Below are 18,558 nucleotides of genomic sequence, written 5' to 3' on the forward strand. Positions count from 1 at the left end.
ATATCGATATGACATGAAAGATTAGCGTTGAGAGAGAGAGTGCGAGAGATAGGCGCTCGTTGGGAAGTTACGCGCGGTGTAATCAGCGATTTTAGGCGGGAAATCCTCCCTCTATACTTCACTCCATTTTCTTCTTCTCGGTTGTTCTTCCTCCGTCTTCAAAATGAGGACAACTGCAGTTAACGGAGGGCATTGATACTGGGATTGTAGTATCTATCTAGCCTTGGGCTATGTGTTTTGAATCTGATGTCGTTCCCTTTCAGATCACATTGCAGTTGTCTTCCGTTAAGTCTCGTGTTTTCTTTTGGGAGTATCTTTTGATTACTTTATTAAGGGACGAACAAACATCTGAACATCTCGGTATATTATGTGTCAATATGAGAGCGAGGGCGTACTTGTTTCTTTACCCAGGCTATTTCTAGTTTGACTTTCGTCTTTAAAAATAAAACGATCGTTATAGGGGGAGATTGGGTTGATATGATAGAAAAGATAACCACAATTATAGAGACACTCTGTATGTTATCATTTCTCCTTTCTTTTTTGTTGTTGTTATTATTCAATCTACCACCCCCCCCCCCTTTTTTTGCGGGGTGTGCGTATTTATTTTGTGTGTTTGTGTGAGTTTTATAGTCACACATATTAAAACCGGGGACCTATAACAAAAGGGGACAATATTATGGTCCACGGTTCGGGACAGGTCCAACAGCCAATTGAGTTCTTCAATTTGAATAGTTCCGCAATTTTTATTATTTTTTATTTTTTCAAATATAATAGACCATTATGGTCGCAAAGATTATTCAACTTTGCAAAAGCAGCGAAGAGGCTGGTCAACCACTCAATTCCATCAGCTGTGAATAGGAAGAAGACACTTCAACCGAGGAATGGTGAAAATGTGGTATTGAATGTGCAAAAAAAAGAATGAATGAGAAGAACAAAATCATGTTTGCTCAAAAAACGAGATTGATTGCAATCGTAGCTCAAAAGGAAACACTATATAGGGCCCATAGCTCGACTGAAACTGTGGAACATGAAATACTTTGAAAGCGTCTACTGATGAAACTTAATTAACTTTTGCTGAAATACACAGACCAAACCTATAAAAAGGAATTTCTTTAGAAAGGCGTCGACAGCAGTGGAAGTACTGAACAAACTTAACCCGAGTACGGAATATTAAGCAAGAAGTCGATTTTCTTTTTGATTGTGAACACTTGTAATTAGACACCTATCATGCTGCCGCCATATTGGTCATGTTCCTTGTATCCAACAACAGTAACAAAAGGAGTACAAAAGGGAACCAGTCTTTTTTCCACTTCGATCCACGGTTTGACTCGGTGTTTTGAATGTGAGAAAGTTGAGTACTGCACCATGATAAAGGTATATCATTGAGAATCATTTACAATCCAGATAAATAGTTCAAGTGCTATTAACAAATGAATTAAACGGTTGGCCTAATTTAAATGAAAGGCGGTTAATTACAATTTACAGTAATCTTACAATTATTCCAGATTTCAAAGTTGTTGCGTCCAATCAAAAAAAATAGAAACTTGCTCGTCGATGCAAATTAATTTTACTCAATTATCCACGCTATAATTAATAGTGTTTATCGGCCACCATGGAGACCATGAAGCGTGAACCAGTGTCAACGCATTACTGTGACATAAACAAAATTGTATAGTGGAGAACCATGCAGCTTCGATCGGGCAGTAGAAAATTAGCTCTAACACGCCTCAGCAGTGTGTGCCATTGATGAGAAAGTTTACTCTTCATTCAACCATGAAGAAGCAATCAAACATTAATTTTTTGTCTAAATATAATATTTCATTTGCATATAACACATCTTAAAGGGTCTATGTATTTTTTGGGGGAGAATAAACACAATGTCCACATATTTACATTAAACCTACACAGTTTGAAGATAATGATAGTAGAAAGCGTCCCTGAAAAAGTACTTGCTGAGGTGCTGTATTTTTTGAGAAATGAGTAAAACAATGTAATTAAAATAATTGTCGTCTAACTGATCATGAGACGACAATTATTTTAGCATGTAAAAACGTTTTTTCATGACATTTTTGACTCATTTCTCAAAAACTACAGCACCACAGCATCTGAAATATTCAGGGAAGCTTTCTACTCTCATTATCTTCGAACGGTGTTAGTTTAATGTAAATCTGTGGACATTGTGTTTTGTGTTACAAAAAGTACCCAAATCCTTTAAGTTGTGACCTGTCCAAACAACACGCTGCATTATACCACAGGCACCAGATTACACAAAGCCCTTTTTTAACCAAAACTTCTTAACTCTCTAAGAAAATAACCTAATGTGTTTAACATGATCACGCAGATTTGCCGCAAGGGTTTTTATTACGACATTTTAAACAGCAATTAATACTGATTCACTGACTTCAATTTCGAAAGACGATTCCTTCATACCATTATCTGCTGCTATGCGGCCAGTATCAATTAAGGGCATGCTCTAATTTCATTATTCATACTTCAATTTCTCTCGGGTTTTATTTTCTACAAGACACTGTTAGCTAAACGTGCACGCATCGGGTACGGTATAGTCTTTTTCTTAGTCGACGACAAGGGTCCGTGACAAAGGTAAATTTGTTACCACACATGCGTGGTCGCAAGCAGTTCAAACTTTACCGCGTGCATGTTGTGCTATGAACTTGTTCATGCCAGTTACAAAATGTGTTTTTCTCTCATCCTCATCTCTCTATTTATTTATTTATTTTTTTAGCATGACGCACCATAAAGCAAAGCGAGACGATGACATTTTATATTTACATTATATTCATAGTTCGTCCTGCACGTTTGCCAATTTTTAAGTACGGTGTCGCATTTTATGAACACGTATGTCCAATCTTCTAGATAGTTTGTTAATGTATAAGGGGTTACGCAAGAGGCACTAGGCATGCTTGTAATGGGGATTAATGTCTGGGGGTAAAGATGTAGATCAGGTTCCTTTTATAAAACGAGACTATACTTTTAAAGGCAGTGGACACTATTGGTAATTACTCAAAATAATTATTAGCATTTGTTTACGGGGTCGGGAGCTGTTGATAGTGTAAAACATTGTGAGAAACGGCTCCCTCTGAAATAACATAGTTTTTGAGAAAGAAGTAATTTTCCACGAGTTTTGATTTCGAGACCTCAGAATTAGATTTTAAGGTCTCGAAATCAAGCATCTGAAAGCACATAATTTCGTGTGGCAAGGGTGTCTTTATGCTTTCATTATCATGTCGCAACTTCGACGACCAATTGAGCTAAAATGTTCACAGGTTTGTTATTTTATGCATATATGTTGAGATACACCAAGTGAGAAGGCTGCTGTGACAGTTACCAATAGTGTCCAGTGTCTTTAATGGATCACATTAGGTAGGTCCATTCAAACTTCTGTGTTGATGCCTTCGGGTGAATGTACGAAGAGCTGACTGCACCACACGTCAAAAACTTTAACAATCATTTACTTTACATGTATAATAGATTTAAATCAAAGTATAATGTTTGGCGTGTCGTTGCCGCATGGTATAAGCAACAGAATGTGGGTTCGAATCCCGGTCACGACACTTGTGCCCTTGAGCAATGCCTTTTAACCATAATTGCTTCGTTAAAAAGTTGGGAAGGTAATGTATTCTGCCATCTCCTCGTGGGGCATTGGTGATACCCACGCATTTCATTTTGGACTGTCACAGGAAGTATGTGGCAATGTGTCCTTATTATAGTGACAGCCCTCAGCTTGAAATGATGTCAGGCGAATTCTCATAAAGAAAAAGATAAGAGATGTTAAATTTGCATCGGGGATAAAGAATATTAATTTTTTTTAATTTTATTTTTATGTTTTCATACACCGATGTGTGTTAGCACTGTATACTCAGTACTTTCCCGAGTCCTGTAAAAAAAATATCACAGGCATGTTACTCGGGTGCAATTCTAGAGCAGTGTGTTACCAACTAGACTACCGAGGTTGCCCGGCAGCTGGAGGCAGTTCGAATCCTATGTTAAGGCAGCGGGTACCGCAATGATATAAGAGAAAAAGATGTCAATGCCAATGTGAAGAACGGGCACGAGATGTACAACTGTCAACAACAACAAAACATAAACAACAGCGCCGATGGCGACGACAACAACAACAACAACGCCCTTGTATTGTATATTCTCCACTGCTTTGTTTTGTTCTCTCTGTGACTCAATTAATTAACAACTTGCTCCCGCATCAGGACGCAACATTTATTTTTCACTGCAACTGAATTTCCAAACCATCTTCTTCTTTTTTTCTTTCTAGCGATGGGACGAAGGGTTGGCAACAGAAGCCGCTTCCATGGCAACGTGTGAGAGTCTCAGCGGTGAGGAGGCAGGTTACGACTACATGAGCTCATCGACATCTCTAGGGGGCGATTCAACCGCCATTTTCTACGACGACCTTGTGAACATGGGGAACGGAAAAAACGTCGCCGTCAGCCCGTATGGAAACATCCGGCAGATGGTCGAAGGGTGGAGCTCGCAAGAAACTCATTTTAACTACAAATTCCAGATGTGTGCGTCGGGTCAGAATTGTGACGCGTTTTTGCAGGTAATAGCGCCCTCTTTGTTCCAGTTCAGAAAGTACAAACTGCTATAAGCATTTACAAAAGTTGATCAATAAAATTCTGTATGTTTTTTATATCGTAATTTCTCTGGCCCACAATATTTATGTATGTTATGAAACTTAACCCTGTGTTTGTGTGCAACCTTTACACGTCGGGGAATTTTTTGAGATTTTCTATTTATATTCTTAAAGTCAGTGTCAAATATCGGTTACTACAAAATTTTACATGATTTTTGTTTTACCAGAGACATTACTCATTCGTCACTGTGTGTATTCGGTAACTTCCGGAGACGAAGAACAAAACAAACAAAAAAGGAAAATAACAGAACTCAATAGGAAAATACCGGGGTGGTCCACAAGGAATTTTGTGCAAAAGTCTAATGGAAAATCATAAGTAAAGGGACGATGGGAGGAACAGCAAAACTCTCCACAGGGATGCATATTTTGAGAATGTGTGTTTTCGTCAGTGGTAATGTTTTTGCTGTGGTTTACAGATGATCTGGTCGAAAGCAAGCAGTGTCGGTTGCAGCTTGAATCCTTACTGCTTTCAAGATGGTGAAAGTGTCAAACTGCTCGTCTGCCTGTACGATAAAGCGTAAGTAACTCATAGTTTTACCTAGAACTTATGCACAAGACGTCATAGTATAGACGATGTGACCTATGGTTACATTCAAACCGCCCTCTGTTGACAAAACACTGTATACTTCATATTTCGCCGGGCAAAAAGACGCGTATAGTCATGGTAAGATTGCATACACTTTCTAGCTGGCTGCCAAAACACAAAGGTTTTGCCCGGCGGTATGCACGCAAATCATGTTATGGTTTTCGAGTGACGTCAGAGGTCACATCGTCTAGGGGACTCTCGGCCAGTGGTCAATGACGGTTGCTTATTGGTCCATCGTGTGTGTTGCACCAATACAAGTGGAGGGAATGTAGTTCGTTTAATCATAGAGGAAGAAAATAGATTTTAAAAAAAATATTTTCTTCCTCCATGGTTTAATCACTCTTAAAGATACTAAACACTATTGGCAATTTTCACAGACCAGTCCTCTCACTTGGTGTATCTCAACAGATGCATAAAATAAGAAACCTGTGAAAATTTGAGCTCAATTGGTGGTCGAAGTTGCGAGATAACAATGGAAGAAGAACAAAAAACTTTTCACACGAAGTTGTGTGCTTTCAGATGCTTGATTTAGAAACCTCTCAAAATCTAATTCTGAGGTCTCGAAATCAAATTCGTGGAAAAATTACGTCTTTCTCAATAATTAGGTTACTTGAGAGAGAGCCGTTTCTCACAATGTTTTCTAATATCAACCCCGTTACTCGTTACCGAGTCTGAAAAGCGTTACTGCAGTAACACTTCTCAGAGTGCGTATTCCTTGTTGGTATTATTGTTCATGCTTTCATATTCGCTCCGGAATTCGGCGATATCTCACACACGAATACAATTTTCACATGTAAGTTTCTTTGTATTACGCCTATATAAAATAGCACAACAATCGAAAGGTTCCAAAAATGAAGATTGTACTTTTCCTTCATTTTTTTATTACCGATTATTTGGAAAGCTGAAACAGTCACCACTTCCATATTTGTATAGGAAGACCTATACCCTCTCGTAAAGTATCAAGGGCAGGTTTATTGCTTTCTCACAATTTGAGGGAAACTGGCCAATAAATCCTCCTGTGTTTTAACTTGAATCAAAAATTAAAGATGTACATTTAATGCAGTGGACACTATTGGTAATTACTCAAACTAATTATCATCATAAAACCTTACTTGATTGGAGTAACGGGGAGAGGTTGATAGTATAAAATATTGTGATAAACAGTTCCCTCTGAAGTAACGTAGTTTTCGAGAACGAGGTAATTTTCAACGAATTTGATTTGGAGACCTCAGATTTAGGACTTGAGGTCTCGATATCACACGTCTGAAAGCACATAAATTCGTGTGACTATGGTGCGACAAGAACATTTTTCTTTCATTAGTATCTTGCAACTTCGACGACCTATTGAGCTCAAATTTTCACAGGTTTGTTATTTTATGCATATGTTGAGATACACAATTGTCCAGTGTCTTTAAACTTATAGCTTTATTTATTTATTTTTGTTTCCGTCATTTTTATTTTAGTGCAAGTATATTCGATGTCCCATATTCTGTCGGTGAAGTGTGCAGCCAGTGTGGTTCGGAGGCAGGGTTTTGTGAACGAGACTTATGCGGTAAGTAACTTTTTAAAAAGGTGCCAGTTCAATTGAACACGCACAATTTAATTTAGCTTATATATACACAAACACCAGCTAAATACGACTGTTTCCTAATATTGTTTATTACATTTAAATTCAAGCAGTTTTATAAAAATTCAAATCTGGGGTTTTAATTGTATTGAAATGATCGACTAATTTGTTCAAAATTAATGATTGACTTTGTACAGTAACTTGTGGCATTTACTAATTTATGTTCGGACATTAACTGAAAAAGGTTGCACTCTTCATTGTAAAGTCTCGGGTCATAATTGACTCAGATCATTCGGGTCCCGGGTGACCACCATTTTGTGGGTCAAGCTGATACGGAAAATGGTTACAAGTGGAGGTTTTAACTCAGGGTTAACCCACTTCTTGGCCCATCTCCTGGTAATTTTTGTCACAAATTCAGGCTCATACTGACCCGGAAATGGGTCAGGGCCCACGGAATCCGGATTCAATTCTTGATTTTCTGACCAAAAGTTGTTAGTGTGGTGTGGCCATAAGTAATCAACCTCGTCAAGCTTGAAGACACTGGACACTGTCAAAAACCAGTCTTCTGTGAAATTTGAGCTCAATCGGTCGTCGAATTTGCGAGATAATATGAAATAAAACACACCCTTGTCACACGAAGTTGTGTGCTTTCAGATGCTTGATTTCGAAACCTCAAAATCTAATTCTGAGGTCTCGAAATCAAATTCGTGGAAAACTATACCCCTATCTCGAAAACTTCGTCACTACAGAGGGAGCCGTTTCTCACAATGTTTTTACTATCAACCTCTCCCCATTGCTCGTTACCAAGTCAGGTTTTATGCGAACAAAATTTATTTTGAGTAATTACCAAAAATGTCCACTGCCTTTAATTCTTTATAACTTGATTCCAATTATCTGTTTGTTTAATTTAGTTCCTTCCTGCCATGGGCGCCCATCTGAAGAATGCGGTATGTATCTTAAGTTATAATAATAATGATAAAAGTAGTAGGTATTTGTAATGCGCCAAATCAAACCTTACAGATGTTCAAGGCGCAGCAGAGACAATGTAAACAAACACATGTACATATCCAGTGAATGCTAATCAAACAACAATAATAACACCATTTAAAAACAACAACAATTGGAAGAAAACAGAACCAGGAGGGAAACCACAACCAGACCTGAAGCATTGAGCCAAAGAAAGTGCCGCCAAAGCCGGTCTCTCTAAGACGACATCGTGCAGGCCAAGCCGAGAGATACCGGGCACACACTAAAACATTATATGAAAGATCAAAAAAGCAGAGTATGAATTAGGGAAAACATACACAAATTAACGATGGAAAGCAACAAAACTATGCATTTAAGAAATACATCTTGAACAGGTGATTTTTTCAGGGCAACTTTGAACTTGTGTACATCGGAAATATTATGAATAATTTGAGGGAGTTTTTGTTGTCAATGTAAACATAATAATGAATAATAGCTGTTATTACATCTTTTTTTCAGAAAGGAAATTAATTTACCATCAAAACTTACAGCAATTAACAAAACAAAGGAATATTATTACAAAATCCTGCTGTTGACATTGAAAGCACTTTTGGGTCTACAATCCCGGTCAAAATGCTTCGGCCAGCCATTCTTAAAATTACAAAAAAACATTCCCTGTCCACTTTTCACTGACAATAAACATTGTCTCCCCTCCTCGCTCAATGTTGACTGGAATAGAGAATACTGTGGAACAACGAGATAATGGCCGAGATTGCCTGAATTTTTTTCAATTTTCTTTCAAACATTACAAACTCAGGCTTTAAAAAGACTATAAAATTGGGCCTAGTAATGAAAACAAGTCTCAATAGAAGGTCTAAGTCCAGCATAATATTATCAAATTTTGATTTAAAGGTTTAAATCGACGGAATTCGTCGTAATATTTTGCATTTAATAATGTTGTTTTCCTACATCCACTCCTATGATTCAAGTCATTTATCTATAAATGATTTATTTTCATATAAATTACTAATTCATTGGTCTTTTTATCCCGAAAGGTTGTCTGAAAACGTGTCACCACCCTGGAATCGGTGAGGGCGTGCTTGATGAAGAAAGCTGTACGTGTAACTGTTTGTACGGACTCGGATCCGATTGTCAAGGTACAATTAATTCTTCTGTAGGTGCTCCGTCTTCAAAATGATCGTTAAAGACAGTGGACACTATTGGTAATTGTCAAAGACTAGTCTTCTCACTTGGGTGTGTCTCAACATTATGCATAAAAAAATAAACCTGTGTAAATTTGAGCTCAATTAGTCATCGAAGTTGCGAGATGATAATGAAAGAAAAAAACACCCTGGTCACACGAAGTTGTGTGCTTTCAGATGCTTGATTTCGAGACCTCAAATTCTAATATTGAGGTCTCGCAATCAAATTCGTGGAAAATTACTTCTTTCTCGAAAACTACGTCACTTCAGAGGGAGCCGTTTCTCACATGTTTTTTACTATCAAACGCTTCCCATTACTCGTGAGCAAGTACGGTTTTATTCTAATAAATATTTTGAGTAATATTACCAATAGTGTCCACTGCCTTGAACATGATTTCGTCTAAGTGCGCCTTTCAATATTCCTTTTTTTACAAACTGTTTAATAGTATTATGGCTATTAATATAAACCACAAGGGAAACTGACTGGGTGAATTTATAGTTTATTTGGGTGTTGAACAACACAAACATTACTACAGTAGGGCTTGAACCCATGCGGTTTGGTGCCCTGTCTCCAATGAGAGGTCCCATAGCATAGTTACCAACTATAGCAAACAAGCCGTACAGTGCACGCTCGCCATCAAAATGTGGTCCAGCGTGTGGAACGGGTTGGGGAAATGCAGTGAATCACGGCACGTTAATCTGGAGGTCGTTGGTTCGAGTCCCACTCAATGGTTCAAATCAATCCTTGAACACTATTCATAATGTTAGTTTCATGTTGACTGACTTGGCATTCTGGGTACCAGACACAAGTTTATTAAAGTAGCAAACCTCTGAATCCTTGAAAAGAGCCGCGTCTCAAAAACTCTTTAGTCTCCTGACGGTGACTAGGGCAGGCTGGTCGAGACGTTAATTAGCCACTTATACCCTTAAACCACAAAGCTACATTTACAAATCCCTCCCAAGGCAGGACAGTTCTTTCTAGAACCTTTTTGATTGTTTTCATTGCGTTTTGTGTGATTTATTTTGTGTAAATATAAAATATAAATTATGGCGCCGTTCAATGGCGACACATTCTCTACTCTCTAAAATGTAAAAGAGTGAAAAACACCACTCTTTACATTTCGGGCTGTCCCTCATTTATGGCTCTTCAAAAAGAGTGGTGGTTATTTCACTCTTTTAGACGGGTTTCACTCCAGGACAGAGTGAAAAATCACTCAAAAAGATGCAAACTTCAATCTAAAAAAGTGGAAGATCACTCGAAAAAGAGTTGTCTTTCATATGGCTCCTTAAAGAGTGTTTTTTCATTAAGAGGGTAGAGCTCTGACGATTTCGCTGTTTTTATGTGTTTTATAGCCTTGCTCAAGGCAGTCGCATTATTCGCTCCGAAAAGACGCCGCTGTGAACCCACCCGTATACCCTACCCTGTTCGTGGTATGTGCCATCACACCGCATGACCCACCCGTATACACACTGTCACATCGTACGAAAACTGTTCACACAAGTCATCGCACCCGTACCACTAACCGCATGCGGAGGCCGTCAGGCCGACAGCCTTGTCGGGTCTGTATCTTCCCGTTTTAATGTGTTGTATTGAAAAAATTCCAATAGTGGACGAAATTGGGGGGGCTCTCGGATATGCTAGTATGCAGTCCATGAATATGTATATCTTTCGTCAGACCTATCAGAAAACACAGGATGTGAGGCAAATAAATTATTCATTTTGACGTCCAATCACGCACTTCCCTTATCACGACCTTTGGACCCTATCATGCTCGTGTGTGATGTAAACATGTCTCGTCTTTCGCGGGCATTATGGTAATGAGCTGACCGTGGGAACTGTTCGCTTATTATAGTAATGAGGTCAGTGGCTTCAACACAGACCCTACAAGGCTGTCGGCCTGACGGCCTCCGCATGCGGATAGTGTACGGGGGCATCGTGTCGTGCGATGTTACGCACAGTGAATACGGGTTGGTTTTTATACAGCGGCGGTCTTTTTTCGGAGTGAATAATTCGACTGCCTTGAGCAAGGCTATGTGTTTTATTGATTGCGATGTTTGTCTGCAGTTTCACTGAAATATGGCCGAGCTGAGTTTTTTTCCTGCTGAATGAAATTGTTATTTTATCGTATCTTCTCTCTCTCTCATCTGACTTCTAGAGGTGTGTGTGAATCCTCAGCAGTATTTGAACTTTGATTTTTGTGCGGATCAAAACGACCCGGACTCCTGCGAAAGGATGCCTGATTGGCAACGGACAACATGTCCGGCCAACTGCGATTACGGCTGTAGTAAGTGTTACACTTGTATACCAATTACCCCCCCCCCCCCCAATAATAAGTTTGCATGCCACACAATTTGAATCTGAAAAGCCTAACTGTCGGTAACGTTTCTCAGATTGTGTATTCCTATTAGGGATTATATCACTGCGGATTTTTGGCAAAATCTCAAAACGCAACCTTTTGAAATCATTTCCAAAGGTTATATTTTTTGTGTACATCTAGCATTTATACGATTAAAGACACTGGACACTTGTGGTATTAATATGTCAAAGACCAGTCTCCTCACTTGGTGTATCTCAACATTATATACAGTAAAATAACAAATCTGTGAATATTTGAGCTCAATTGGTGGTCAAATTTGCGAATAATGATGAAAGAAAAACACCATTGTCACACGAAGTAGCTTGATTTCGAGACCTCAAAATCTAATTCTGAGGTCTCGAAATCAAGTTCGTGAAAAAATTGCTTCTTTCTCGAAAACTACGTCACTTCAGGTTGGGCCGTTTCTCACGATGTTTTATACTATCAACCTCTCCCAATTTCTGTTTACCTAGTATAAGGTTTTATAATTTTGAGTAATTACCAATAGTGTCCACTGCCTTTAAAACGATCGAAAGGTTGCAAAAACCAAAGGTATACCGCACCTTTAGTTTGAAGATTTTAATGATGTTTGTTTCTCTTTCGTCATAACAGGAACAGCACCGTGATTATACCATTATCGTTCGGTTCAGACAGCCCGCCAGCCTCAACTCACGACGGGTCCCTGCCAGTCCACCCAACACTCAACTCAAACACACATGACATCATTTAGATTGATACGAATATTATGGGATATGAACTAAACTCTGTGTCGAAACAATCTTCATAAGTCGTAATTCGTCAAGATGTACATATGAAAAATAAAATGAACACAATTAATTATGACTTTGTATCAGGTTTATGATTGGTGTAAATTACATTTTTTGTTGAGGCTCTGTGATTTTCTTCATTTTTAAGAAGTTCACTTGTTTTATTCATAGGACGCACATTGTTTTAAAGGTCTGCGTTCTACGCATTATTAATAAACTCAACTTGTCAGCAAAACTTGTCAATATTGTACACAATGTTATGGATATTATGCGAATCTAGATTTCCAAATGAATGATCAATTGTCAATAGTACAGGGAGGTTGTATAGGGTAATACATTGGGTGCGTTCGTTTAGCTACCCAGCTAATCGAACGATCACACTCGCCCTCTCGTGGTGACGGCATGCATCTCAGGTCCCCCCCCCCCCCCCCCCATGTGACCCACTCCACAAGCAGGGCACTGGGGGCTGACCCGAGTGAGCCCCGGTCAAAGCTGTTCGAACGCGGGGCAGATCGTGTCGACCCAGGGAGGCTAAAAGAACGCACCCATTCTACACACTTTGGGATTTTTATAAGACTCGCTCACTATACCAAAAAAAAAAAAAAAACGCTACAATAATTTGATGTTTCTCTTTAGTTAACAAGAGGGAGTAGTCACGGATTATGAATCAGATCACATAAATTAGTTCCACTTTATTATTTTTGATGATGCAGTTGAACTTTTGAATAGACATTTTCAAAGGATTCGTTATGCAGTACTGGTAAAATAAAACCAACAGAGTGGTGTTATTACGCCCCTTCTTTAAAGGATATGGCAACACCTGGAACAAAACCCCTAATTATCAATCAATCAACCAATGTACTTTTATTTTCCATGTCGACAATAAACAAAATATTATCGATGAGTAAAATAATGTAGGACGGATGCCAGATGTGTAGACATTTAAAGATAATAGCTATACAGAAGTTAACATACTAGTCAGCATGCAGGGAAAATTTAAGCATAGTGCTTTTTTGTATATTTCCCTGAGAAGTTATTTGCCAACAATGAATCAGTAAACGTGTTTAATTTACTGTCAAACAATACACAGTTAACAATACTGTGGTGGTTTGTATTTTGCTGGTCAAGAAACGTAAATTTGTTCCATAATTATACCAAATAATTGTCCATAATGAACGGCATTTTGTCCGCATTGCTGACGGTTTCGTGAGATCAGAACTAGGCCTGTATCTTTCTGAAATTGTCTAAGTAGAAGTGCGCCCTCTGTGCTTGCGCTCAGACTAATACCGTCTGAAACAAGGCTACATGGGAGGTAGGCCCTATTAAACTCTATTGGGAGTGTGTTTGTTTTAATTTATTTCGCCAGTTCCACATTTCGGGCCGACAAAGAAATTTAGGCCCACTGTATGTTAATAAACTCAACGTTCAGAATTTAACATCCTTAAAAATGTTTGGTGATATTATAATAATTACTGATCACCGATGTCACTTGTTTCTATTGCCGCGTTCGAAATAAGCTCCGTATGAACTTGTTCAAAATCCTTGACAAAACAGACACCGAATTTTCTTTCGTTTCGCAATAATATTGTTTAATGAAAGATAAAACAAAAAAAGATGAGAACATTAATTATTCAATTAATTACTACAATATTGATGTGCTATTAAACTATTTTAAATGTGTGTGTGTTTATGTTTGGTAATGAAAAGGACAAATCCATACGTTCAATATCTCATTTTTGTTGGCACAGGTGAATTTCAAATATAAGTTTTGTTTAGACTCTGAACGCTTGTTCGGTCACGTTTTTTAATTATTATTTGATTTTAACTTTCAAACGAAAGTCTTTCTTGCAGGAACTTCCTTAATAAACTTGTCTGTTTTGAATAAATATAAAGGAAGAAATAAAATATCAGTGTATCACGAGAGTGTTTGTTGATCCCTTTGCCCCCACGCAAAAATCCTAAATGGTTAGTCCAGAATTTTTATCAAATTTTAACCAAAATTTGAGGAAAGAAATAACAATGGGGTAAGTCCAGCATATTTGTCCAACAGGCCAAGTTTGACCCCAACATATGAATAACAAGGGGTATTCGGCATTTTTCCCCAAATTTGGACTAGGTCCAGCATTTTTATCTTAATTTGAACTCAAAATTAAAAAATAAATCATTAAGCGTAAGTCCAGCATTTTTGTCCAACAGGCCAAATTTGACCCCAAATATGAATCACAAGGGGTATTCGGAATTGTTTTTTTCCAATTTGGACTAAGTCCAGCATTTTTATCAAATTTGGACCAAAATTTGAGGAAAAAAATATTAAGGGGTAAATTCGGCATTTTTATCCAAGTTGGACTAAGTCCAGTCCAGAATTTTCATCCATCTTTGAATAAAAAGTTGAAAAATAAATCACACCTGGGGTAAGTTCAGCTGTTTTGTCCAACAGGCCATTTGACCCCAAATATGATACGCAAGGGGTTCCGTACAGCATTTCTATCCACTTGAACCAAAAATTGAAAAATAACAATAAGAACCAACATTTAAATGGGGTAGGGGGGGCTCAACGAGATATGGTCATGAGTATTCGGTCTCCCCCCCCCCCCTCCCCCCCCCCCCCCCATCCCCCAATGCAAACTGTGTACAAACTTCTTTTGAAAGCGCCCTCGTTTGAATCCTCATCCTCAGCCCATGTTAATTTCCTACTGGGGCACCGAATCTCTGGTGTACAGAATTCCATGAGACACCGGGATTGTCTGATTTTGTTTCAGCGTGAATGTTTCTTTGAAACATTACAAAATAAGGCTTTAAAAAGACTGATTACTTCTCTTTCGTGAATTCTGTTTGCCCTTGTTGGGTAACAATGCTAGACTTTCCTCGTATGTTTTTATTAAATTAATGTTGGCACAATTAAAAATGCTGTACTTATAGGCTTACCCCTGCGTTTGTTTTAATTTTGGGCTCAAATTTGATAAAATGTTTGAACTACCCCCTAAAAGTGTATTGTAACAATTCCGGTCTCAAGACATTAGTATACAGATCGTAAAGTTTATTAAAATTAAAGTAAATTTGTGCAGAAAGTTAGTCGGAGTGAAGACCAGGCATTCAGGGGACTCAAAGTCTGATCGAAATCAGCGTGGTGATCACCCATTAGAACCCTTAAGGGATGGCTAGTCCCGGCCCCTCCTTTACTTTCCGACCCGGAATAATCATCCTACCCTAATTTGGGGAGAGACATGACGGACCCCAATCACTTACTGGTGCTAGCAGTAAAAGTCATGTCCCTATGGTACGGGGCGGGATTCGAACCGGGTCTCCCAGCTCTGGAAAGCCCGCAATTGAACTATCCAGTGCACCGTGTCGCCACAGTGCCCGTTGGTGTTTGAAGCTGGTTTTTAATACTACTTATATAATTCACTGGCGTCTATAACCAAATAAACAAAAAAGGAACACAACCGGGTATTGAACCCGGGACTCGTGGCTGTCAGCCAATTAGCACTTCATGTAGCTACGGCGCGACCTGTCGTATTATTATAGAATAATTAAATTAAAAAAATTAAAAAAATTACAGGTGGGGGTTAGAATGTGAAGTTTGAAAGAAGTGTTATCGTGAAAGCACTTTTAAATTTTAGAGATTGACCAAATCAATCTTGAGAAATCGATGAAGTAACAGTGGGATCCTCTCTCTGCTCTTTAGCATTTCACAACCGCGGCAGTAGGCGTGTGGCTCGGGATGACTGGAAGTGTGTTGAGGGTGAATGTTTACCTGATATAAGAGTCACAATGAAACCGGTGAGTTAAATCAATAGACTTTTGCTAATTGGAAAATTATTGAGCTAATTATTGGAAAATCACAAGTCCAGCGTTTTAATGATTTGCTTGCCAAAACATTAAAACAAACCACAGCATTTTACGTAAAATTACTTCTGTCTCGAGAAGTACGTCATGAGGGAGCATGCATGTTTCTCAAAATGTTTTATACTATCAACAGCTCTCCATTTCTTGTTACCAATAGTGTCCACTACCTTTAAATATAACAAAATTAGAGTTTGAAAAGAGTTACAATTTGAGTATGTTAGTTTGGACCAATGATTGATATTCAGCCACGGGCAAAACAAGCATGCAGCTACGGCGCCACTAGACTTTTTTCAAAACGAGTTGAACAAAATCTTATAACTCGGATTCCGCGACGTCAATTTGACCCTTTTTTGACACCGATTCCGGACCATATTGGTAGAGAAATTATTCAGGACGGACAATTTTCTAACCCAAATGCATTATGCAAAGACCATGGAAATGAGACACACGGACAAAAAGTGGAAGCGGATGCTGTCTGATCGCACTTTTGAAACAATAAGTCTTGCATTGTTATCTCTCTATGATAGCCTTCTGCAGCAATGACCCAAAATACATGTAGTCCAAGACCTATACGGGGGTACACGTGGTTTGAGCAATATAAGAGAGGGTCATCCACAATGATCAAGAGATGTGCATCTTTGGTTTGAAATTGATGTTTTACCAGTTAGACATAATCAGTGAAATGTATGTTTGGACAGAGTAATATTATTTTTGTACACACTGCGCGGTAAATGACATAGCGCCCTCTATTGACATAAGTGCGTCTAGACAAGATTGCACTTCTTTCGAGGAAATGGAAACTTCTATGGATGCACCCCGTCAACGGTCCCAGGGGTCGATTTCACAAGGAGTTAGGACTATTCCTAACTTAGGACTAGTCCTAAGAGATATACAAATTGCATGGATAGTCCTAAGTTAGGACGAGTAACTGGTCCTAACTCGAGATAAGACTAGACCTAACTCTTTGTGAAATCCACCCCTGGCTTAATAAACTCCCATTGCAAACAGTGCACAATAATGCTAAAAGTCTCATATAATTATTGACAACAAAGGAGAAAAAATACTATAGTTATTAACGTCTGAGCATCAATCTTCAAACCGTCCTCGGCAAACAAAACACAACTTGACATTAATAATAACATTGTAGGCTAGGCCCATAGAGTGTAGGCCTACCCATTTTTCGCTCTCAAATCATTCTTCAGAACTTTGTTAGTGGCCTATAACAAAACAGTTATGATGTTTGAACTTCTTAAGGACATAGGACACTATTGGTAATTTAATTGTCAAAGACCAGTCTCATTTGGTGTATCTCAACATTATGCATAAAATAACAAACCTGTGAACGTATTCGAGGCTCGATTGGTTGTCGGAGTTGCGAGATAACTATGACAGAAAAAAATCCATGTCACACGAAGTTGTGTGCTTTTAGATGGAAAAAATAATAATAATGCTTTTAGATGCTTGATCTCGAAATCAAATTCGTGGAAAATTACTTCAATTTCGAAAACTACTTAACTTCAGAGGGAGCCGTGTCTCCCAATGTTTTATACTATCAACCTGTCCCCATTACTCGTATCAGGTAATGTTTTATGATAATAATTGTTTTGAGTAATTACCAATAGTGTCCACTGTGGTGTGCATACCATGAACATCTCTTATTACTTATTACTTTCACAGCGCCCCCTTTCCCAGCAGCCAGCTCTCATCTCCGTGATCATATGAAACTAACTTTTCTCTCGGACAGAAGCTGTTCCCTTTAACACTGTGACTCTCTGCCTTCTGACTCAAGTCCCAAGCCAGAAACTTGAAGTAAAGTAGTCAAAAATCATCCAAAACAAAAGACGACAACCTTGGAGGGGGGTCTGAAATCAACTTCATCAATTAATTTTGAGGCCGAGTTGCACCGACGCCCTTCACGGGAAAGGTCGAGGAGCTCTGAATCCTCTAGTGCTCCATGCTTCATTATCACCGATTCATGTTGACCATACATTAATGTCAAATTTGACATCTTTAGCTATTGACCCCCCCCCCCCCCCTCCCCCTTGTGGCGATCGAACCACTAAGTGCATAACTCATGGATTGGGGGTTGGGGGGGGCCTTCACATGTGTGGCCGGGTTTGGGTTTTTTGTGGGGGTTTTTCTTTTGAGTCTCATTAAACATGTATGGGCAGGGGTGGGGGCTCCTGACCTTTGACCAGGGTTTATAAGCACCCTGAAGTGTTAACCGCAAACACTTCCTGTGGGACCCTTCAGCTTATGAGGATTATCTTACACGGCACAATATTAAAGTTTTAATGCTAATGATCGACACTGAAAAATATATTTTATAGTATACAGCAGAATTAAGTTTTGTCATGGAGGTAGACCTCAATGGTTTTACACTTCAAAGTAGATTTGTATTGAATTTGGAACACAAAATTGTTTTAATTAATTGATTCATCTAGATTAAGTTATCCCGAAAACGTATAACACCTAAAGCGGAAGGCACTACGCTTTGTTGAATAGTTTGACTTTGAACCATGGAGTTTAGTTGGTTGAACCTTCTCAGTGGTTTTCTTGAATGAAAATTTTGGCTGGTACTCTGCGGGAAACGCTTCC

The 18,558-nt window shown here is 38.7% G+C and overlaps 1 protein-coding gene across 1 annotated transcript in view; it reads left to right on the forward strand.

Moving 5' to 3' along the window:
* LOC139935259 (cysteine-rich venom protein VAR5-like) overlaps positions 1-13,963 on the forward strand; it is a 48,749-nt gene extending 34,786 nt beyond the window's left edge. Inside the window, exons 3-9 of the mRNA XM_071929769.1 lie at positions 4,289-4,576; positions 5,086-5,186; positions 6,719-6,807; positions 7,734-7,769; positions 8,844-8,945; positions 11,147-11,275; positions 11,960-13,963. Of these exons, the coding sequence (XP_071785870.1) occupies positions 4,289-4,576; positions 5,086-5,186; positions 6,719-6,807; positions 7,734-7,769; positions 8,844-8,945; positions 11,147-11,275; positions 11,960-11,973 (759 nt within the window). The 3' untranslated portion in view covers positions 11,974-13,963. The remainder of the gene's footprint in view (positions 1-4,288; positions 4,577-5,085; positions 5,187-6,718; positions 6,808-7,733; positions 7,770-8,843; positions 8,946-11,146; positions 11,276-11,959) is intronic.
* Positions 13,964-18,558: the final 4,595 nt, after the last annotated feature.

The sequence above is a fragment of the Asterias amurensis genome, chromosome 3 (assembly GCF_032118995.1).
Source record: "Asterias amurensis chromosome 3, ASM3211899v1".
Taxonomy (NCBI): Eukaryota; Metazoa; Echinodermata; class Asteroidea; order Forcipulatida; family Asteriidae; genus Asterias; species Asterias amurensis.